Source organism: Salmo salar, chromosome 16 (assembly GCF_965601325.2).
Source record: "Salmo salar chromosome 16, fSalSal1, whole genome shotgun sequence".
NCBI classification, from domain to species: domain Eukaryota; kingdom Metazoa; phylum Chordata; class Actinopteri; order Salmoniformes; family Salmonidae; genus Salmo; species Salmo salar.
This window is the reverse complement of record NC_138306.1, coordinates 63,799,376-63,824,506: the sequence shown is the minus strand read 5'-3', so window position 1 is coordinate 63,824,506 and position 25,131 is coordinate 63,799,376. Positions and strand designations below refer to the sequence as shown.

At 42.4% G+C, this 25,131-nt stretch overlaps 1 protein-coding gene across 1 annotated transcript in view; it reads right to left on the bottom strand.

The window, feature by feature from the left end:
- LOC106574327 (partitioning defective 3 homolog B) overlaps positions 1-25,131 on the bottom strand; it is a 157,243-nt gene that overhangs the window by 112,228 nt on the left and 19,884 nt on the right. The window contains exon 2 of the mRNA XM_082962407.1: positions 8,218-8,325. Coding sequence (XP_082818533.1) covers positions 8,218-8,325 — 108 coding nt within the window. The remainder of the gene's footprint in view (positions 1-8,217; positions 8,326-25,131) is intronic.

Here is a 25,131-nt window from a genome sequence, read left to right as displayed (position 1 = left end):
CAGATGTTCTGGAGTCTTGAATGCGACTCGAGCATTTCCAAATCGGGCTTTCAGTGTTTTGTCATTTTTGAACGATGTGCACTGTTTCTCTATGTCCTGTAGCCTGGCCTCGTGATTGACTGTCGTCCGCTCAAACTCATGCTTCCTGCCCTTAGTTGCCTTCACAGTTTCAGTCAAAGTCCAAATACTCTGAGATATCAGCCAACCTTGTCTCCACCTTCTTCCTTAGTGAGTTTATAGCAGCCGGCAGTTCACCGAGTAGGTTCTGTGGGGAACTCTTGGGAGCTAGCATCTTCAGCTAACTCCTCGTGGGTCGGTGATGAAATTGGTTTGTTGTCTATCTCATTCAAATTATCTTGTTTTCCCTTTGTCATATTGCCAGACTACGTTTGAAGTTACAGGTTTTGAGTGGTTAAGATAAACATTAATTTGTTTCAAAATTGAGCGGAGCTCTAGCAAAGCACGTCTACTCCATAGCACGCTTTCTAGCGCCCCCCCTTAACTGACATTTGCAACTGCTCCCTGGCCGACTCCGTTATACCAACATGTTTCAAACAGACCACCATAGTCCCTGTGCCCAAGAAAGTGAAGGTAACCTGCCTAAATGATTACCGCCCTGTAGCACTCACGTCGGAAGCCATGAAGTGCTTTGAAAGGCTGGTCATGGCTCACATCAATACGGTCATGCCAGAAACCCTAGACCCACTCCAATTCGCATACCGCCCCAACGGATCCACAGATGACGCAATCTCAATTGCCCTTTCCCACCTGGACAAAAGGAACACCTATGTGAGAATTCTGTTCATAGACTACAGCTCAGCGTTCAACACCATAGTGCCCACAAAGGACCCTGGGACTAAACACCTCCCTCTGAACTGGATCCTGGACTTTGACAGGCCACCCCCAGGTGGTAAGGGTAGGCAACACCACATCTGCCACACTTATCCTCAACACTGGGGCCCCTGAGGGGTGCGTGCTTAGTACCCTCCTGTACTCTCTGTTCACCCACGACTGCGTGGCCAAGCACGACTCCAACACCATCATTAAGTTTGATGATGACACAACAGGGGTAGGACTGAACACCGACATGAATGAGAAAGCCTATAGGGAGGAGGTCAGAGATCTGGCAGTGTGGTTCCAGGACAACTACCTCTCTATCAAAGTGAGCAAGACAACGAAGCTGATCATGGACTAAAAGCAGAACAGGCCACCATTAACATTGACGGGACTGAAGTGGATCGGGTCGAGAGGTTAAAGTGGTTTCCTTGGTGTCCACATCACTAACTATCTATCACAGTCCAAACACACAAACACAGTTGTGAAGAAGGCACGACAACACCTTTTGACCGTCAGGAGACAGAAAAGATTTGTAATGGGTCCCAGATCCTCAAAGTTCTATAGCTGCACCATCGAGAGCATCCTGACCGGTTGCATCACCCCCTGGTATGGCAACTGCTCGGCATTTGACCGTAAGACACTACAGAGGGTAGTGCGTATGGCACAGTACATGACTGGAGCCAAGCTTCCTGACATCCAGGACCTATATACTAGGCGTGTCAGAGGAAGGCCCAAAACAATTGTCAAAGACTACATTCACCCAAGTCAGACTGTTCGCTCTGCTACCGCACGGCAAGTGGTACCAGAACACCAAGTCTAGGACTAAAAGGCTCCATAACAGCTTCTACTCCCAAGCCATAAGAATGCTGAAAAAGTAATCCACACGGCCTACTTACATTGACCCCCCCCCCCCCCCCTTTGTTTTTACACTGCTGCTACTCACTGTTTATTATCTATGCATAGTCCCTTTACAAACTACCTCGACAAACCTGTACCCCCGCACATTGACTCGGTACCAGTACCACCTGTATATAACCTCGTTATTGTTATGTACATTTATTGTGTTGTTTTATTCCATTTTTTTTTTATTTTAGTTTATGAACTCTACTTCTTGAACTGCATTGTTGGTTAACGGCTCGTAAGAAAGCATTTCACAGTACCTGTTGTATTCGGTGCATGTGACAAATAAACTTGGATATATATTACCCTTACAGAATTTCCACATGGGCGAGGATTGGGAATTTAATCAAAGCCTATTGGATGATAACTTGTTTTTAACTAGGATAGAATACTTTTAAAAAAACTGACTTTTCCATCTCATATTGCTCAAATAAACAGCAAACCTGGTTTCAAAAAAACAGATAAAGCAACACCTTGCGGCACAACGCCTCTCCCCTATTTCACCTAGTTAGTTTGTGTGTATGCATTGATATGTAGGCTACGTGTGCCTTTTTTTTTTTAAATGTATGTAGTTGTGTCCTTGAGCTGATCTTGTCTATTGATGTTCTGTATTATGTCAGGTCTCTCTTGGAAAAGAGATATTTATCTCAATGAGAATAAACCTGTATAAATAAAAGGTAAAATTACAAAAATGTAATTCTGTATTACGTTTCATGTTTTGTGTGGACCCCAGGAAGAGTAGCTGCTGCTTTTGCAACAGCTAATGGGGATCCTAATAAAGTACAAAAAAATACCAAATACTTGTGTTAATAAAAGGTATTTATATTTTTACATTTAATACATTTGCAAAAAAATGAAATCCTGTTTTCGCTTTGTCATTATGGGGTATTGTGTGTAGATTGGAATAAATAAAACAAATTCTGTACCATAGAAGCTCAGAATAAGTTACAGGAAGAACTATCCCCAATTCAATAGATTTTCAACCCTCTGCATGCACAGTGCACTTTTCCATCACATGTACAGCTGATTCTCAAGATATTACACACTAGTGAGATGCTCTTGAGCCCACACTACTAAACTGTCTGAGCTAAGGACTACATGCTTTCTGGTAAGTTTTGATTACAATACTGGGTGTGGTGAATATATTTTATATGACAAACATTTTTTGTTAACTAGTAAATAGTAGCCAACAGCAAAGTGTGTTTAAATCATTTATAACTTGTTAACAGTTTCTGCTAGTTAGTTTTTGCTACCATGTGGGTTTTAGCTTGCTTGAGCCTGTTAACTGAGGAGTGTTAATTAATCTGTTTCCATACATGTTTCATTTTAAAACATGTATCTTACAAATGAGTTGTTTAATCTAACTGCTTAACTATTTATCTGTACATGGAATTCTATTTATTTTTACTCTTTTTTTTTCTAATCTTTACAGGAAAATGCCACAGGCACAATCTGATGTGTGGAGACATTTCACTGCAGCTAATGTGAAGGAAAAGCTGTGTACATTTTCAAATACTGTGCCAAATCATATGTGAAGAATGCAACAAAGATGCAGAATCATCTGGCCAAGTGCATAAAGTTCCCTCAGCGCTCACAACAAGCAACCTCTGACAAAAGTCCCTCTACTTCTATTTGAGGTGAAAATGATGAATCAGACACCTTATCGGTAGCAACAGCTCATGGTCCTCCTGGAATCAGAATTTTATTTGAATCAATGGATGAACGTAGTCAGAGAAATGCTGATGAATGTCTTGCTCAAGTTGTGTATGCAACTGGTTCACCTCTGATGCTCACAGGCAATGTGTATTGGAAGAGATTTCTGAAAGTTTAGCACCTAGCATACACCCCTCCAACCAGACATGCTTTATCTACTCAGTCGCTGGATGCAGAGTTCAACAGAGTTCAAGTGAAGGTCAAGCAAATCATAGAGAAAGCAGACTGTATTGCAATCATCTCTGATGGGTGGTCAAATGTTCGTGGGCAAGGAATAATTAACTACATCATCTCCACCCCTCAACCAGTATTCTAAAAGAGCACAGACACAAGGGACAACAGACACACCAGTCTCTACATTGCAGATGAGCTGAAGGCAGTCATCAATGACCTTGGACCACAGAAGGTATTTGCACTGGTGACAGACACTGCTGCAAACATGAAGGCTGCTTGGTATAAAGTGGAGGATTCCTACCCTCACATCACACCCATTGGCTGGGCTGCTCATGCATTGAATCTGCTCCTCAAGGACACCATGGCACTGAAAACAAAGGACACACTCTACAAGAGAGCCAAGGAAATGCTTAGGTATGTGAAGGGTCATCAAGCTATAGCATACCTTCTCATCAAGCAAAGTGAGAAGAATAAGAGCACCACATTGAAGCTGCCCAGCAACACCTGTTGGATGGTGTTGTCATCATGTTTGACAGTCTCCTGGAGGGGAAGGAGTCTCTCCAAGTAATGGCCATATCACAGTCTGCCGATATGGACAGCCCCATCAAGAGGATCCTCCTGGATGATGTATTTTGGGAGAGTGGTAAGCAGTCTGAAACCTATAGCAGTAGCCATTACACGGCTTGAGTGAGACAATGCCATCCTGTCTGATGTTCAGACTCTGCTTGCAAATGTAAGAGAAGAAATCCGTACTGCCTGGCCCACTTCACTGTTGCTCCAAGCAGAGGAAACCGCAGTTCTGAAATACATCAAAAAGCGTGAAGACTTCAGCATGAAGCCCATACACGCCACAGTGTACATGTTGGACCCCATGTATGCTGGCAAGAGCATCCTCTCTGGTGCAGAGATCAACAAGGCCTATGGTGTCATCACTACCGTGTCTCACTACCGGGTCTCGCCACCTTGGCCTTGATGAGGGCAAGGTTCTTGGAAGTCTGGCGAAGTACACTTCCAAGCAAGGGCTTTGGGATGGAGATGCAATATGGCAGTCGTGCCAACATATCTCATCAGTCACTTGGTGGAGGGACTTTGTGGATCTGAGGCTCTTTCCCCTGTTGCCTCCATCATCCCCGAAATCCCACCAACATCAGCCAACTCAGAGCGCAACTGGTCCTTGCTTGGGAACACACACCAAAGCACGCAACAGGCTGACCAATACAAGGGTTGAAAAATTGGTGGCCATCTTGGCAAATTTTAGGCTTTTTGAGCCTGACAACGAGCCATCCTCAACAAGGTTGGAAAGTGACAATAATGATGAGGCCTCAGTCTGATGTTCAAAAGGTGGACATTGAGGAGGTCCAGGGAGAAGACATGGAAGCCTGAAAGGAAGACAACCAAAGCTTTAGTTTCTACACTATCATTTTACAGATGAAGTTGGAAGTTTACATACACCTTAGTCAAACACATTTAATCTCTGTTTTTCACAATTCCTGACATTTAATCCTAGTAAAAAGTCCCTGTTTTAGGTCAGTTAGGATCACCACTTTATTTTAAGAATGTGAAATGTCAGAATAATACTAGAGAGTGATTTATTTCAGCTTTTATTTCTTTCATCACATTCCCAGTGGGTCAGAAGTTTACATGCTACCAAATACTAATTGAGTGTTTTGCCTTTAAATTGTTTAACTTGGGTCAAACGTTTTGGATAGCCTTCCGCAAGCTTCCCACAATACACCGGGTGAATTTTGGCCCATTCCTCCTGAAAGAGCTGGTGTAACTGAGTCAGGTTTGTAGGCCTCCTTGCTCGCACACACTTTTTCAGTTCTGCCCACAAATTTTCTATAGGATTGAGGTTAGGGCTTTGTGATGCCCACTCCAATACCTTGACTTTGTTGTCCTTAAGACATTTTGTCACAACTTTGGAAGTATGCTTGGGGACATTGTCAATTTGGAAGACCCATTTGCGACCAAGCTTTAACTTCCTGATTGATGTCTTGAGATGTTGCTTGAGTGGCTTCTTGCTTGCTGAGCGGCCTTTCAGGTTGTCGATATAGGACTCATTTTTCTGTGGATATAGATACTTTTGTACCCGTTTCCTCCAGCATCTTCACAAGGTCCTTTGCTGTTGTTCTGAGATTGATTTGCACTTTTCGCACATAAGTACATTCATCTCTAGGAGAAAGAATGCGTCTCCTTCCTCAGCGCTATGACGGCTGTGTGGTCCCATGGTGTTTCTACTTGCATACTATTGTTCGTACAGATGAACGTGGTACCTTCAGGCGTTTGGAAATTGCTCCCAAGGATGAACCAGACTTGTGGAGGTCCACAATTTTTTTTCTGAGGTCTTGGCTTATTTCTTTTGATTTTCCCATGATGTCAAGCAAAGAGGCACTGAGTTTGAAGGTAGGCCTTGAAATATATCCACAGGTACACCTCCAATTGACTCAAATTATGTAAATTAGCCTATCAGAAGCTTCTAAAGCCATTACATAATTTTCTGGAATTTTCCAAGCTGTTTAAAGGCACAGTCAACTTAGTGTATGTAAACTTCTGACCCACTGGAATTGTGATACAGTGAATTATAAGTTAAATAATCTGTCTGTAAACAAATGTTGGAAAAATTACTTGTCATGCATAAAGTAGATGTCCTAACCGACTTGCCAAAACTATAGTTTGTTTACAAGAAATTGGTGGAGCGGTTGAAAAACTAATTTTAATGATTCCAACCTAAGTGTATGTAAACTTCCGACTTCAACTGCATGTTGAAAACGTTTTTGGGACATGCAATGGATCATTGGGTATCTTTCAATATTCCCTGTTTTTTGTTGTTCAGTGAAATCATCCCATGTGAAGAGTCAACTCATTTAATTAAAGTTCAGTTCATAACTAAATAGTTTTTAACATTCTATTGGAAGGATTTAATCATTTGCAATTATGTGTACTTATGATAAGGTAAAAGCTTTATGTTTTTGTCTACATATGATATGGTATATATATCCAATGCAAAAAAACTTTACATTTACAGGGTATTAATATTAATTCCCATATATTCCTGTGGAAAGTTTCCACCTCCGAATATTCCTCACAATGTGCAACCCTAATAGCTACAGAGAACTCATTGCTCTCTATGGCTGTGACCTGAGTGGCAGGGACAAACCATGCAGGTACACTACCTTCCCTTTTCCACTGAGAGAGCGTGACTGACATTCCTCTGTGTGCCTTTTCCCACAGACCCAGGATATCTCTGTTTAAGCCATGGACACCTGACACGGTCTATGAACGCTGTCACACTAGTGGCAGGCAATTAGAGAGCTGTAAAGTTCATGGTTGACGATAGAGTGGAACCTCGCCAGCCAAACTCTTGATTGTTCCTAGGATGAATCTCACTAGACGCATTAAACGGGTTAATTCACCCTGTGGGACCCTGGGTTTGTTTTGATCATGTCCGAGGGATTTCTAGGTCAGTGAGATGTGTCTCACACATAATTGGCCACGAAGAGTCTTCTACTAATTCTACCAATTGAAGCCAAACATAATTTCGACAAGGGTAGCTAGGCAGCCACATATAGTAAGTCCCTGAGTTTTTTTTTCCATGTGACCTGATCAGGACAAACTCAGGGTCCTATAACCAATGGCAGGGGGAAAACTCACCTGGATGTGGGGCTGCAAATTAAATTCAGTGTCGTCCCAAATGGCACCCCATTTCCTATATAGTTCACTACTTTTTCACTTAAGCCCTTGTCAAAAGTAGAGCACTTTATAGGGAATAGGATGCAATTTGGGAAGCAGGCCCAGTCAGCCAAGGGCCTGGGGAGACCTGGCAGATGAGAGCCCACCAACGCAGGTGGGTGCCTGGGTGGAAGCTCTAATGGGAAGCCATCCATCCCCACCGCCTGCCTGGCATAACCCTGTCCATCACCGGGCTCCCGCCACCGTGCCAGGGAAAACCAGCTGATAACACTGAGCTGTCAGCCACCCTAATCCCCCATCATTCAGAGGACAAAGGCTGTTGTCCGCCACACAGGCTAGGCGAAACGATGCAGAACACATCAAACACTGAGTTCCACCTGCACAGGGAGATACTGACCGTTTTAAAAGAGCCTCATGGTACATCTCTAGACAGCTGCTTGCTAGCTGGGGCACATGATACTCATATAGACCACTAACACCTGGCTTTCTGGTGCTTTCAAAGAAAGTGATTAAAGGTTATTTACAATTTGTCCCGTGGATTTGTAGCCTGGTATATACACTCTGTCCAGATAATAAAATGGGTGTTTCAAGCATCTCTATCTATGGCTTGGAAATTATTTTGCAATGAAAACGAGTTTCTATTGGACAAACGCAGGTAAGTCACTCCCCGTTTCGTACCGTTTGCTTCTGTTAGGTTAAAAGGGTAAACGGCTTCCGTTTCCACAGGTAACGTTAATGAATATAGCCTAATCTAGGAAAATATGTCGTTATCTATGTTTACATTTTTTATCAATAATAATTTTAATTGAAAACTAACCGGGTTAAAAGGAAGGATGTAAAAACAAAAAAAATGTCAGCCAAAGTAAAATACGTCAATATATTCAAAGAGTCAATTTTGCTTACCTGTTCCAGAATCTTTCGATACCTCTGGTTGGCTTGGTCTATCAACTCCCGAACTGTCCATTCTCCTTTACACGGAACGACCACTGCAGTTGTTCCAAAAGTTAGTGACTTTCATGTTGTCCTTGTCATCCGGAGAAAAAAAAAGTTATTTGAAGAACAGCCTCCTTTGATCATCTGTATATTCCTCTGTGATTCATTCACATGTGCGAGGCTGCGAAGCGCTTGATACCGCACAAGCCTCAACCGAAACTGGAGCATAGGTGTCACTGGACGAATTTACACTGACAAAATGACTACTACTAATTCAACAATTTACGATAAAAAAATATTAGCTTTTTTCAATAATCGGTCAAATTAATAAACGGAGTAGCTTTCATTATTTTGTCTGCTTAAATATACCTGTTGATCATTGCATTGACACCCGGAAGTTGATCAACATAAATCACGTCAATGATAGGTTTCCACTAGTTACCACAGCCACGAAGTCAAAATTGGCTGTAGCCCTATAGTAAAAATGTATGAAAACAAAAATGAAGTTAAGGTCAACACAGTGGTTAGGTTTAAAATCTGATTTTAAGAAGATACATTTTTTAAATGAGCATGGTTTATGACTGGCTGTGGTAAATGGTGACGACCCAATGTTAGGCTGTTGATAAACGTATCAATGATTGCTTCGAATAGTTATCTTCTCAAAGGTTCAACTTCCTCGTCTTACCTACTTTAAGCTATTTTCTTTTCAACATGACAATGATTGTAAACGACGTAGAGCCTGTTTACAATAAACCCTGCTTTGATTTTATACACTAAGTTTTAAAAAGTGACAAGTTCAAAGCAGAAACATGCCTACCAAACAACCACGAGCAAATCTGCCTCGATTGAGAGTTTAATATGCTGATCGCATGCGTGAGCGAGCGTTGGAAAATAAATGTATCTTTCAATCATTTCACCCACACTGCTTGTGAGTCTGCGTAGCGAGCAGCTAAAATATAACCTGCAAGTCTCTCCCATCTCATTGTTTTTTAGGAGCATATACCCATGTGGGTGATTGAAAGATGAAATGAGGTCCACACTCAGTACAGTTGGTGGTGGTAATGAACCTTAAAGTTGGGTGTGAACCGCCATATAAAGTCCAACGAAAAAATAAAAAGGTCTGAAGGAGGAGAGATTACTAGAAACGTACTCAGTTGACCCTTTTATCTGTCGATTAATTGTCTGGGGAGAACCTTGTGCATTTCAGGTTAAATAACAACCTAATGTTTATATCCCAGGACAAATTAGCTAGCTAAATTGCCATACATGTTTAATGCTTTTCGACCTGTCCCCAAATAATATAGTTGGTTCAGCGTTTGTTTTGATATTTCAACCTGCATGTCCTGATCGCATCTGGTGGGGGGACAAAATCAACATGCGTGCGATGGCACATGCGGACAAGCGGTGTGGTCAGCATGTAATTCCAACACACAGCCATGGCCTAAAAAAATGTATTCAAGCCTCAGCTTTAGCCAAAGAGACTTGTTGATAAGAAATATATTTTAGTTTAGGTTATTAAATGAATTTCTCAAGCAGGCCAACCATGCTAATATGAAATCCCTGAAAATGTCTGTTTAATTTGGTGAGGTAGAACATTATTATTTAAAGTCTTAAGTTATGTTTTTCTTCAACTTCTAACTGCTAAGTAGGAAATGTTGCCATATGGCTTCCACCTATCCAATCCCCTGGTTTGCAGTCGATTTGGAACTCAGAATTAGTCCACTCCCTCACCCCATTTACAGTGCAACCACACCCCACCACCCTCATCTCTCATATCACATCACATCCACTCAACTCATCCCCTCCTCCCATTCCTGACAAGATCCCATAATATCCCACCTGTCTCTCTTCTCAAAATAATCGTAGAATGATTCTGCCATCTCATTACTACTGTAAACATCTGGTAAATTGCTTTTACATTTTAAATGGAACATTAATGCACATAGACAGACTCCACCTCCTCTTATCCTGGCTGTTTCCTTTTTTTCTAAAATGATTTTCTTTTGCCACATCTACCCCAAAAGCACAAACTGATGGATTCATATAGAATGCGTCCCAAATGGCACCCTATTCAGGGAATAGGATGCCATTTGGGACGCAGTCATAATCACAACAATCAATTACGTTTTCTGACATTGTAATCCCCCTCTAGATATCCCTACTGTGAACTGAACAATGCCTCCTTCCCTCTGCTCATCTCATCAGTGCAGCAATCAACAAGGTATGAAAGGGACAGACAGAGAGAGAGAGAGAGAGAGAGGGAGAGGACCAAGCCATCTGTAGGTAGCCCAGGCCAAGCTAGCCAATCTTGCATTGTGTCCTGTCCTCCTCCTCTCAGGTGGACTGTTTATCCCACACACACTCAGAATAAAAATTCATGTCGGATTACACAGTGTTACACCTAGCATTTGCATCGCCATTGCAGAGATATATGATTCAATTGATGTTTTCCCCCACAATGTGATTGTAGTAGGAGGCGGACTAACTGTATAGTACTGTGCACAGACTTGGCAGTGGTCAAACCCATTCAACTTGCATGAAATGAGTGTCATTGTAGGGGCATTATTGTGCTGTGGTATTGTCAATGTCCACACTGGAGCAGTGGCAGGTGAAGGATGAAAGCCATTACACAGACGTATGCTCCACTGTGGTCATGCATTAAGACTCAACACAAAAGAAAGAACTACATTATTGTCTCAGTGAGAGCGGTTCAGTCGGCACACACACACACACACTAATCTTGCTGATTTTTCCTTTATCTCTATCATCAATCAATCAAATGTATTTTACATCAGCAGTTGTCACAAAGTGCTTATACAGACACCAAGCCTAAAACCCCAAAGAGTAAGCAATACAGATGAAGAAGCACAGTGGCTAGGAAAAACCTACTAGAGAGACAGGAACCTAGGAAGAAACCTAAAGAGGAACCAGGCGCTTTAGTATCTCTCAATTATGTGTGCTACTTACTATAGCATTTTGTAGTATAGTATATAATACTATGCAGTACAGGGATGGGCAACTGGCGGCCCGTGGCCCCCCTTTTTTTAGATACACGGATACATTTTTGGAACTCAGTAAGGGTCTCAACTTACTGTTGAGAGTTGGAATAGTAGAATACACAAGGTGCAATTTCGAAATTTGGTTGTGCATCAGCAGTTTTTCTCATGTTATGTCAGTCACTGACAGTCACTCAGTTAGTCAGCTAACATTTTGTAGATTGGTAAATTCGTCTAGCCAGCTATCTAAACTTGTAGTTATCATGGTCAAGTTACCAACCGGGGGCCCCAATTGATTTTGTTAGTCACTCTCACTGCAAACATTTCTCTCGACCCTGTTGCAAAATGCATAGAATTCCAGGAAATTAACTCTAAATCTTAATATTTTTCTCTCCACTATCATGAGGGAGGCTCTTTGACTGGATGTGGGTACGCAGATCCATGAGCCACTGCGGCCCCTCATGATGAGTTCAGATATTCTGTGACACCCACCCCAATCAAAGTTGCCCATATCTGCTACAGTAAATATTACAGTATTATCCAGAAGAAAAAAAACTATATTAAATATTACAGTAATGTCCACAAAAACACCACAGTCCGCAGAAACACTACAGTTTTTTAATTATAGTAAATACTACAGTATTTAATTTGCAGATACCCTGTTCATACCCTTGCCCCATATTCCAATTTGTGTCACACATAAGTGAGAAACCTACAAGCCATGTATAGACCATATATTGTGTTCCCTACAAGTTATAGAAAAGAGCAGAAGCCCGGAACTACCTGTCCAGACCCCAGTCCTACCTATAGGTTCTGGAAAATGTACTATTTCTGTATTTATCCAGTAGGATTCCTCAAGGAGAAAGCCTCCACTTTTATGTCAAAGATAATAAAGTAAAAGCACTACAGTAAATACTACAGTAATGTCTGCAAAAAATAATACAGTAAATGCTATAGTATACTACAGTCCGCAAAAACCCTACAGTATATACTACATTATACTACAATTTGCAGAAAACACAACATTTATTACTATAGTATATACCACAGTTTCCTTTTATTACAGTGTTTTTAAGGGAAAGAAAAGTGAAAGGGGGATACTTAGTCAGTTGTACAACTGAATGCCTTCAACTAAAATGTGTCTTCCGCATTTAACCTAATCCATCTGAATCAGAGAGGTGCGTACTATAGTGAACTGTAAATACTACCTAATACTACACTATACTCCAGTAAATACTGAACTGCACTGTTGGTTAAGGGCTTGTAAGTAAGTATTTCATGGTAAAGTCTACACTTGTTGTATTCGGCGCATGTGACAAATAAAGTTTGATTTGATACTACAGTATTCACTGTAGTGTTTTTGCAGATTTTAATGATTACTACAGTAAAGTCTGCAAAAACACTACAGTGAATACTATAGTATTTATGCCAAACTATAAATGGTATTTTTTTATGTGTGGAAGCTCGAAACAGCATTTCCTGGACAAGGTAGGAGATCCGATGAACAGGTCAGGGTTCCATAGCCGCAGGCAGAATAGCAGAAACTGGATCAGCAGCACAACCAGGTGGACTGGGGACAGGGACAGCCAGGAGTCGTCAAGTCAGGTAGTCCTGAGTCATGGTCCTATGGCTCAGGTCCTCTGGGAGGGGAGATAGAGAGAGATTTCACTTTTGTTTATTATTTATTTCACTTGCTTTGGCAATGTAAACCTATGTTTCCCATGCCAATAAAACCCATTTAATTGAATTGAGAATGTGAGAGAGAGTAGAATTAGAGGGAGCATACTTAAGATCACACAGAACACCAGATAAGACAGGAGAATTACACCAGATAGGACAGACTGGCCCTAACTCCCCGGCACATAGACTATTGCAGCATAGATTCTGGGGACTGAAACAGAGGGTGTCGGTGGACACCGTGGCCCCCTCCAAAGTTACACATGGACAGGGACAACTAGGTAGGATATAATCCCACCCACTTTGCCAAAGCACAGCCCCCACACCACCAAAGGCATATCAACAGTCCACTAACTTACTACCCTGAGACAAGGTTGAGTATAGCCCACAAAGATCTCCCCACCGCACAAGCCTGAGGGGGTGCAAAACCAAACAGGAAGATCACATCAGTGACTCAAGCCATTCAATTTGAGTATAGCTGGCATGACATGATGCACCCTGACCCTCCTAGGGACTGCATGGGTAAGTGCAAGCAAGCCAGTCACTCAGCCCCCGTAATAGGGTCAGAGGCAGAGAATACCAGTGGAGAGAGGGGGGGCGGCCAGGCAGAGACAGCAAGGGCGGTTCGTCACTCCAGTGCCTTGCCATTCACCTTCGCACCCCTGGGATAGACTACACTCAATCACAGGACCTACTAAAGAGATGAGTCTTCAGTAAAGACTTAAAGGTTGAGATTCAGATTCAGAAAACTTTAATGTCCTCAGAGAGGCAATTCATCTCGCAGCAGTCAATAAACATATCACATATAAAAATAAATAGCTAAGGATATTTGCAAGCAAATAGGCAGGGTAAGTGCAGTTTCATAGTGCAAGTGCTAAGTTCAATGAGTCCAACATTTTGTTAAGTTGCAGAATTGCATTTGGAATAAAAGAGTACTTGGCCCTATTTCTTTTTAATCTTAGGTAGTCTGTACCTGCGGTCAGAGGGAAGGAGCTGGAATTCAGGGTGGTGTGGATGGGCAGAGTCAACCACTAATTTATTCACCTTATGGAGGGCTCTGCCCAAGTATAGAGATGACAGTTCTTGCTGTTGCTGCCCCATGATTTTTCCGCAAGTTCTGATTATCTTGCCCAACCTATTTTTCTGTGCAACCTTGATATTCTCGAACAAGCAGGTCAAGCAGTAGGACAGAATGCTCTCAATGAATGATTTATAAAAGAGAACCATGATGGTTAGATCAGCATTAAAAAAATGCAGTTTCCATAGGAAATACAGTCTCTGTTGGATTTTCTTAAATAGTGTCAGTCCACTGATCCCAGGACAGCTTGAGGTCAATGACTAGCCCAAGGTATTTGTACTCCTCCACTATTTCAATGGGCTCACCTTTTATCAGTGATGGTGTGTGCATGGTAGTGTTCCTTCAAAAGTCAATCACTATGTCTTTTGTTTTTGATGTATTTCATTTTAGATGACACACCATCATGTCTGAGTCTCTCACGTGGATCGGCAGACCATTGCATAAAAATTGAGCTCTATGGGAGAAAACCCTGCCTCCAGCTGTTTGCTTAGAAATTCTAGGAACAATAAGGAGGCCTGTGTCTTGTGACCGTAGAGTATATGTAGGTCTGTACGGCAGTACCAAATCAAAAGATAAGTAGGAGCATGTCGACGTCATAGATGCTACAAGAGGTAAGTGGGAGTCTATACATCCTGATTGAAACGCTAAACAAAGTATAACATATCTTAAATGTAGAACAGTTAGTCCTCTTTTACTGTTCCTCTTGCACCTGAAAAGTGTAACGTCCGCCACCCACAGTTCCTTTCTTTTCCAATATGGATCCTTTTTGCACACAATATCTACCTTTAGAAGGGGAAGAACAATAGAAAGCACATTCATAAGGTCCTTCTTCCTGTTGACTCTTTGTTCTCTGATGTCACTTCCCTTTTGATCAGCCAGTGTAGCTATTTGCTGATCCACCTGTCCCACTGGTCTGGTAGGTAGAGGTAAAACAATACGGTATGTGTTGGGCAAAAAATTGTTCCCACTGTCATCCATCCCTACAGCGAATGCGAAAGAGGGTTAGGGGGTGTGTGTGTGTGTGTGTGTGTGTGTGTGTATTTGGGATTTTATTAACTTCTGCTATACTACACAGTAAAAATCGCAGGATGTTTTTGTGTCTAACTTTCTTGGAGTGCAATTTTGAAGGTAGTTGTCGCGGTCAATAATGTCGTTGATTTGCTTTCAGATTTTGATCAGTGGCAGGTTTTTAAAGAGCAGAATCGACTGGTTCTCAGCAGTCGTGCCACCACCTCCGTGTTTTAGCTCAGTGTGGGATCAGGTTTTGTCAATAACTGCCCTCCTGCTTACAATAACAGGCTAGAACAGTAACATGGATTACTCACAGAGCCTCACAGAGGGACCGTTATGTTTGTGTGTGTGTGTGTGTGTGTGTGTGTGTGTGTGTGTGTGTGTGTGTGTGTGTGTGGGTGTGTGTGTGTGTGTGTGAAAAACATATCCACATCCTTTTATCTCAAGGGTTTCGTCATCCTCCTTTCAACAACTGGAAGATTTAGATCCAATCCATTTGATCTGTCGTCACTGTTATTAGAGGTTAAGCATACAGTATGCGTGCCGATAAATCAAAGGATGCCTTTGCCTGGGATGTATTGTTTTTCCAGGGATATTCTCACTCCATAAATGTTATGGGAGACAAGGCCGCGGGAACCAGGATGTAACACACACACACACAGTGAGAGAGCTGCTCACACACACAAACACACGGAGAGCAGTGCAAATAGAGGGAGCGCCAGGTCTTCTGTTTTCATTTTCAGCTGAGGATTCGGCGGGCAACTAGCAATGTTTTTTAACAACCCCAATTCAATTTCACCTCGTAACCAAACAACGGTGGGATTATGTGTCAGAACTGCCTCGGGCCATCTCTTGAACTCCCAATGTTGTGGTGGAGACAAAGTAGATAGAAACAGGGCAATGTAAGTGCACATTTCATGTGCTTATGTCATTGATAATTCATTAATGTGTTAATGTAAGTTTTAAGTATAGTCCATAATGGCCCAAAGTTACCCCTAAATGCAAATGCAGGACCTTTAGCTTATATATTAACCAGTCCTCAATCTTGACCTTAACCAATAGAGGGGTAGGAGAATATGTCAACCCAGACCAAGGGTTAGGGTCTACCTACCCGAAATGTCAGCCGCTTTACACTGTCTGTGATCTAAAGAGTGTGTGTATAGGTGCTTGCATGCACGTGTCTGTGTGTGTGTGTGTGTGTGTGTGTGTGTCTATCCGTGTGCATGTGAGTGCATCTTTTTTGTCAGGGCACCAGGGTGATCATGTATCAAGAGACGGGTTCGTGGGTAGATGGCTGAACTAACGTTGACATGAATGGAGTACAATATTCTCTCTCTCCACTCCTAACTATTCTCTCCAGGCCCAAAACCTCCATGTTGAAAAAACAGATGTAACCATTCTCATCCTCCATATCCTGAAGGAAGGCTGTTGTGTGGGTTACCATAATTAGAGACTCTTTTCAGTGTGTTTATGGACTAGGGTTTGAGTTGAGGACAATGTGAAACAGAGCCAAAAACACAACCTTTGAGTACAAGGCCTGTTGCATATTAGAACCAGTCAATATATGGGCTGCGTCCCAAATGCACCCTATTCCCTATTACTACTCCTTTTCCCTATGGAACCTGGTCAAGTAGTGCAGTGCAGATGTATGATCTTAGTTTAACCAGTACTGTTGGAGCAAAAAAATCCTGCAGCAACAGGATTTGAACGTTTAGTCCATTCACACTTTTCCACCGATGTAATGTAATGTTCCGCCGATGTAATCTGTGGTTTGGCTATTAGCTAGCCAAAATTTGGGTATATTAGTGCAATACTGTTAATATAACTGTGTGTTAGTACAGGTTTTCAGTGAATTTATGTAAATCCTGCGGCGCAGGAGAATTCTCGGCAAAAACAGAGTGTCAAATTAAGATCCTACACCTGTATGTAGGGAATGGGGTGTCATTTGAGATGCAGTCACGGCTAAATCACGTGAGAAGGCCAAATGAGTTGGCTCTTACTCTTACTGCGACTCTAAATCTTGATATTTTTAGACAGAAGAAAAGTCAGCTGAACTTAATGACAAATATTTGTCTTGGTCATTTTGTGCAGCTATACAGAGAGGATTACAATTGCTGGAAGGCTCCATAACAAGCTTTGACAGAACACTCAACATCAGCTTTTTGTAACAAGTAGCCAATGTGATGTTGGAATGTGTCTGTTACACAGCAGATGAGTAATGTTTCCAGAAAATGGTTTTGTGGTGGGATCACTACAAGCGAGGTTCTACGAAGAAACCAAACCATTGTGTTATATCACCAGGAAAAGGGAAAAAGATGGAACATGTAGATCTAAGATATATGTAAATACTATTACATGTAAAACGTCAGAGTATAACAAACTTTCCTGTCTATTCCCTATTTATATTTGTATTTATTATGGATCCAAGGCAGTAGCTAATCATCCTGGGGTCCAGCAAAATGAAGGCAGTTATATACAATTAAAAACATTTCATTACATTTCACAACAGATTTCACAACACATTAAGTATGTGCCCTCAGGCCACTACTCTACTACCACATATCTACAACACAAAATCCATGTGTACGTGCGTGTAGAGTGCATGTGTTATCATGTGTGTGTGTATGCGTGTGTCTGTGCCTGTGTGTGTGTGTGTGTGTGTCTCTTAATTACAAAGATGTAATTAAGTTTCCTCATTGTTTCCTATGAGGAAACTATAAAAGAAAATAGGTGTATGTGTGATTATATGGCCAGGAGCTTTTCTTTACCATGTGACCTGCCCAGGTTTTCATGAGGCTATAGGGCCCGGATATATTCCTTGTCAGTAACATGGTCAGGAAACACACTATACATGTCTACCACAATAAGACTCATATCTCCATGCAACGGTGGTGAATAGAAGAGTTTAACAAGTGAAACCTGAGTTTCTCACCCTGTTCCCTATTTTCTATTCACCTCAATGGGTAAATGAGAAGCTGTAAAAAGCAGATAGGTACCAGACGCGCACACACCCACACACACACGTACACATTCTCTAATGGATCAAATTAGTTCGCTGTCACATAAACCTGTTTCTTACTCCTCTCATCCTGTCATTTTTTTCTCCTTCTTCCATTCTTTTCCTCTTTTTTTTGTATTTTACACCTCGCCCTAGCTGCTGCCAGAGCGAGTAAGTGGGTAATTAGTAAAACTACATTCAGATGAGAGTTGCTTTAATTTAAGTTATTTATACCATGCAATCTCTTTGCGGGAGATATTTCAAAAAAATATAATTGTGCTTGGAACCCATGGCGACTGCAGCATAACCACATTTTCTGCCTAATCATGCCGAGAGCGACATCAAACATTGATTTGGGCAATTATGTGCTATGTTTACAACAAAAGCAAACAAGGTGGAAATGAAAAAGCGGGGGAACAGAGGGAACTAGCTTGCCGCTGCCACGTATCTCACTCTTTTAATGAGCCTAAATGGCACCTTTTTCCTCGTCATTCGAAATATCCTGCTTGTCTGCAGAGTCGAGATAAACCTCTAAACCTTGAGAGTCATACTATACGTTCACATATTCAAGTGGTTTCTCTATTTCATCTTGATATGCGCCCGGTTTGTAAAGGGGCGGAGGGATACGTTTCGTGATATCATTCAGTCTTGACCTGTTCTGTTACCGTAGCTACATAGATTTGCTTAGATGTAGTTTCCTCTGGTGAAGAGGTTGATGTCATACAGTGGCTCTATCAGTATTTCAACTTATTTACTTGCCACCTTCTCACACCCATTTGAGAAGAAAGCCAGAAGGGCGGGACCTTGGACCTTTTACTCCAATAAGGTTGGGAAGAAGGCGAGAAATAGGATGCAAGGAATCACAGAAAATGTATTTAGATAGTAGTCACACGTCACAGTGTGACAGGCTCCATGTATGTTTTAAGCCTTCCGCTTTGAGCTGGATGTGTCAATGTATAATCTTTGAGCAGAATTACTGTCTTCCCTCAATTATCCACGAAATCCCTAGTTTTAAAACAGTGGAGGCTGCTGAAGGGAGGAACAGCTCATAATAATGGCTTTAACGGAGGAAAATGGAATGGCATCAAACCATGTGTTTGATGTCTTTGATACCATTCCACTGATTCCACTCCAGCCATTACCACGAGCCCGTCCTCCGCAGTTAAGGTGCCACCAACCTCCTGTGTTTGAAAGCGTTTGTTTTTCTGAAAGGTGTTCTGCGCCATTTTCCCTACATTGCCCCCCATGTGGGCCAGCCCCCTAGCAATTTGAGTTCAACCAATGAGCTTTATCCCCTCGCCATTTGAGTGACAGCTAGTGAGAGGCACGTCACGCAAACGCAGCAGAGAGAGAGAGAGCAATGACGTGGTTCACATACACTGAGTGTACAAAACCTTAAGAACACTAATATTGAGTTGTAGCCCCCCCCCCTTAAGAAATGTCAGAACGAGCCATGTCAGAAACCGGAATACAAATATGTGATGTGTATAGACAGTATGGAGAAAAAGTAGGAAAAAAATATGTACAGCGGTAGTTGTATAGGATTAGCTATGTCGAGAATACAGTATGTATACACTGAGTGTAAAAAACATTAAGGACACCTTCCTAATATTAAGTTGTTGAAAGCATTCCACAGGGATGCTGGCCCATGTTTACTCCAATTCTTTTCACAGTTGTGTCAAGATGGCTGGATGTCCTTTGGGTGATGGACCATTTTTGATACACCTGGGAAACTTTTGAGCGTGAAAAACCCAGCAGCGTTGCAGTTCTTGATACAAACCGGTAAGCCTGGCACCTACTACCACACCCTGTTCAAAGGCACTTAAATATTTTGTCTTGCCCATTCACCCTCTGAATGGCACACATGCACAAGGCTTAACAACCCTTCTTTAACCGGTCTCCTCCGCTTCATTGCCATCTTCGTGTCTGGTTTTGCGCCCCCTCGGGCTCTTGCAGTGGGTAAGATCTTCGTGGGCTATACTCAGCCTTGTCTCAGGGTAGTAAGTTGGGGGTCTGATCATATCCCTCTAGTGGTGTGGGGGCTGTGCTTTGGCAAAGTTGGTGGAGTTATACCCTGCCTGGTTGACCCTGTCCGGGGTTATTGTCGGACAGGGCCACAGTGTCCCCCGACCCTTCCCTGTCTCAGTCTCCAGTATCTATGCTGCAATAGTCTATTTGCCGGGGGGCTGGAGTCAGTCTTTCCTATCTGGTGTCCTGTGGGAACTGAATTATACTCGCTCTAATTCCCCCATCTCTCTCTCCCCCTCTCTTCCCTCCCAGAGGATCTGAGCCCTAGGACCATGCCTCAGGACTACCTTGCCTGATGACTCCAGGCTGTCCCAGTCCACCTGGTCATACTGCTGATCCAGTTTCTGCTGTTTTATCTGTGGCTATGGAGCCCTGACCTGTTCACCGGACGTGCTACCTTGTCTATGAATGTTTGAAGATCTTGAAGAACAACCTTAATGGCCATGTACTCTTATAATCTCGACCCGGCAAAGCCAGAAGAGGACTTGCCACCCCTCAGAGCCTGGTTCCGCTCTAGGTTTCTTCATAGGTTCCTGCCTTTCCACGGAGTATTTCCTAGCCACTGTGCTTCTGCATTGCTTGTTCTTTGGGGTTTTAGGCTGGGTTTCTGTATAAGCACTTTGTGATATCTGCTAAAGTAAAAAGGGCTTTATAAATACATTTGATTGATTGATTGATTGATCTACACTGGTTGCAGGTGTTCATGATGTTTTGTACACTCAGTGTATTGTAATACGTAATTTTCAGGGGCCACTTTTGGCTCATGAGCACTACTTTCAAAACTACTGGCTAAAAAGCATAAAAAAGTACCAGAGAATAGAATCTCTTTAAGGGTGATAGGAGACTCTCCTGATTAAAGCTGATTAAAGACACTGCTGATCAGAGTGACTTTAACGGCAACTAACTAATTATGTGTAACCTTTATAAAAGGCCCTCTTATTAGCATAATGGATAGTTTAGTTTGGATGGACTGATCAAGCTCCATTCAAACGAACGACTGTCAAGTTCTTCAGTAGAGTGTAAACATAAATGTGTAAGCTCATTTAAGGACCTATAGCTTAAGGCAGTTCTCTCTGTCAAGAGAAGCTTGTTGGTGTGTGTGTGTGTGTGTGTGTGAGCACGTGCGTGCGTGCGTGTATGCGCGTGCGTGTGTGTGTGTGTGTGTGTGCGTGTGTGTGTGGTACTCATCATCACATCACACCACATTAACATGTGTCAGCGGCGGTACCAGAACTAATGATGTTCCATCAACCAAACACAGTCAATTAAGTTATGCAAATATGCACTAATTACAAATCCACACCGATCACACATCATCATTTAACCCCAATAGCCCCCTCCAAAAGGTATTATACGCTGGGCTTATATTGCATAAGAGTACGATTGGTTCCCTGTCTATATTACCCCCCACATTGATGGCTATATTCAATAGAGAGAGGGATGGGGGGTTGGAGACAGCAAAAAAAAGTAAGAAAAAGAGAAAGACAAAGATCAAAATGGCCCTACTGCCATTCAAAAAAACAATAATCATTCCCAATCTGTAGAAGACAGGCACAATGCAACCTTTTCACATCATGTATCGCTCGTCTAGCCCAGAACAATTACTGTATAATTGGTTCATCAGACCAACTTGGATTCATCTGACTTTGACTTGTATGTAGGCTATGTATAATGGGATCCAAACACTGGATGGTCAGAGAATGATGCGCCACTGAAATTGATGCGACAGCAGCAAAACAATCTACTAGTAAATAAATATGTCAATATATTTGTTCATGACTTGAACGAGGGTAAGCCTTGCCCAAGCCAGAATGGCCTATAGAGCAGGAGCCTATCTCCTGTTTCTGTAGCGTGCCTGAGGCAACTTGATGTACAAGTACACCCCCTGAACAGGATGTTAGTCTGTCACAAGCCTTGTACGAGGACCAGGGTCGTATTTACTAGGCACCAAAGTGAAGACAACAAACGGACACAGTGAGGGACTACCCAAACTTGTCCAATAAGTAAACGCTTGTTTTCATTACCCGTTGCAAAGCGTTTAGCTATGTTTCGCTACGCTGTGCACTAATGAACACGGCAGCTTTTCATAGAAACATGACTTGGGGTAAAGTCTATCTCATCAATCCACTATTGAGCTTCAAGCTCTCTGTCTTCCCGGTTAAATGGGCTTTCACACAAATAACTGGTAAGGTCTGTAAGGCTAACTGTTCACTGGAGCAGAGTGGACATCCCCTGTGTCTGTGGAGGCGGTAGGTAGGTAGGTGAACACTGGTCGATGAGGAGGGATAAGTGGAGCCAGTCAGGGCTTGTCCGGAGTCATGTCGTACAGCTGAGGATATCTGATTACCTCCATGGAGGTGTAAACGGATGTTTGTGCAGTCTGTCTGTGTGTGCCTGTCTGTCTGTCGATCTGTTTCCTAACCCTATCCAGACGCTGCCTCACCACACGGTTACGTTCCCAATTGATTGCCACCTTTTTCAGAGCCTTTAAGAACAGTTCTGACTGATGTAAAGGGAAGACATACGTTTTCTTTTGACCTGTTAACAGAGCTATGCAGCCAAGCTTCCGTTAACACATCATGGAAACAGCCTCTCGTTTCTCATAGAGGATGAACACTGCCCCCCAAAGGTGTGTTTTTCATTACATGCAGTACATGACTTCCCATTCTCTGTGGTCCTTTTTGTCATTGATCCATTCAACTTGGTATTCATTAGTGCACACAGTAGAAAAGTGTTTTGCGACGAAAAATTCAAATCAGCATTTGGACAAGTTTAGGTAGTCGCTTCCTGTTTCAGTCTGATTTCTTTCACTTGGTGCTAGGGAATACAATCCTAGAAAACTTAGATTTTATTGTCTACTCTAAACAATTATGTCATTTGTGGCTACCTTGTATTTTTCTCTCTAAGTGTTTCTGTAGGTATGCATTTTCCCTTCTCAAGACAACTGATATGTAGGCTATAACCATACTAGCATAGTATTGTCTACTTACCGTTGTGTTGATTACAGAGCTGAACCCATGTCTACACAGCTTGCTTGCTCCCCAAAAGGCCCCATATTACTTTCATAGTGCACTACTTTTGACTAGGACCCTTAGGCAGTGATGTAGTGGTTGAAATATATGTGGGTAAACGCTGATCGCTGGTCGGGATTAGAGAAGTAACACTCCCTATACTTTCAATGCTTTTTTTCCAAAAAAAGGTGGGTAAGCGCTTGGCAAAAATAAAAAGTGCGTAAACGGCGTTTAAATGCATTTACACTCCCCTACACCACTGTCCATAGGACCAGCTCGTAGGGCTCTGGACAACAGTAGTGCACTATATATTGGTAATAGAGAGCCATTTGGTTTAGATGAAAGCTGAAGCTATTCATCCACAGCTCCTCTAATTAGGGCTGTGGATGAATCCATAGCCTCCCAACCTTGACCGCATGCTGGGGCTGTAATTTACTTAATCACTTGGAGAAACTGCAGTTGTTGTGATTCAATCGATACTACAAGTGTTTTTCCTCAGCAAAAGAACGAAGGAGGAGGATAAAGATGACCATAATTTTGAAAGAATAAAGCAAAGGAAATTGCCCAAAATAGCTAGTTAGGAAGAAATGAAGACTACCTTTCACTGACAAAAAATGCTGATTATCTAGATGACAGACATAGTTTAGGCTGTCATTGTAAATAAGAATGTGTTCTAAATTGACTTGCCTAGTTAAATAAAGGTTAAATAAAAATGAACAAAAAATGTTATCACATTTTTACTCCTTTTAATTCCCTTTCCTATTCTTTCATTTTGACTCCCTTTAGTCTCCTATTCTAGCAAGCCTGCCTGTGTCATTCCTCTGAAAGAAACAGAGGAGCCGGGGCAGCCGTTTCCTCCCCGACCTCAGCACTTTCCTTCTGGGCCAGGCGGGGAGAGGACAGGGGGAGGGGGGCATGGACACCTGGGGGAGAGGAGAGGGGGTGGAGGGTAGGAACGGTGGCACACTCTGCCCGGAGAGGGCACGCTAGTGGTCGGCTGGGGAGAAATGATGGGTGGGGGGTGTTCCTGAACCCCTGTTTCCATCCTCTCGTCCTCTGTCTTTCTCTCTCTCTCTCTTTTATTCTGTGTGAAGGGAAACCTGCAGATTGGGGGCTTGTTCCTGTGAGTCATGTTCACTGCGCTCTATCTCCTTGTTTAGCTTTCTCAATGTGGAAAATGAGTAGGGGTGTGTACATTTAAAAAAAAAGTTGTCTGGGCAGTGAGAAGGAGCAGCCAAGGGTGTTGTGGAGGTCCTCTGTAGTTTTAGGATCCTGAATAAATGTTGTGAGAACACAGACAAGGGGTTTGGGGTGATGGGTGCAATAGTGAGTGCAACATTCATTCTGGTTTAAAGGACCAGTGTAGTCAAAAAGTTGATTTCCTGTGTTTTATTATATTTCCACACTATGAGGCTGGAATAATACTGTGACATTTTGAAAATTATGATAATGCCCTTTTATTGTAAGATCTGTTTGAAAATACTGCCTGACATTTCAGCCCATTTTGGTGGGATGGAGCATTGGCCAGCCTTGTGACATCACCAGTGTCACGATCGTCGTTGTAATCATACTCAGACCAAGGCGCAGCGTACGTAGAGTTCCACATCTTTATTAAATGAAACTCACGAAAACAATAACGAGCAACAAACACGTGCAGCTATGGCATGCTCACAGGCAACTCCGCATGAACAAGACCCCACAAACACAGGTGGGAAAAATAACTACTTAAATATGATCCCCAATTAGAGACAACGATTACCAGCTGCCTCTAATTGGGAATCATACAAATCACCAACATAGAAATAATAAACTAGAATACCCCCCAGTCACGCCCTGACCTACTTCACCATAGAGAAACAATGTCTCTCTATGGTCAGGGTGTGACAACCAGGCAGTAAATTGGTTAATAGACCAATAAGAAAGAGAGTTCCAAACCCCTCTGCCAATTTACAGATAGTTGTCAGTTTTCCACTTCCCACTCAGACCACTCCCAGACAGTCCTGCAACATTCTTGCTTGAGAAATTGCTCTTTGCTATTAGAAGCTATTTTTGTTTATTTTTGACCATTTTATTTGAAAACAAAGG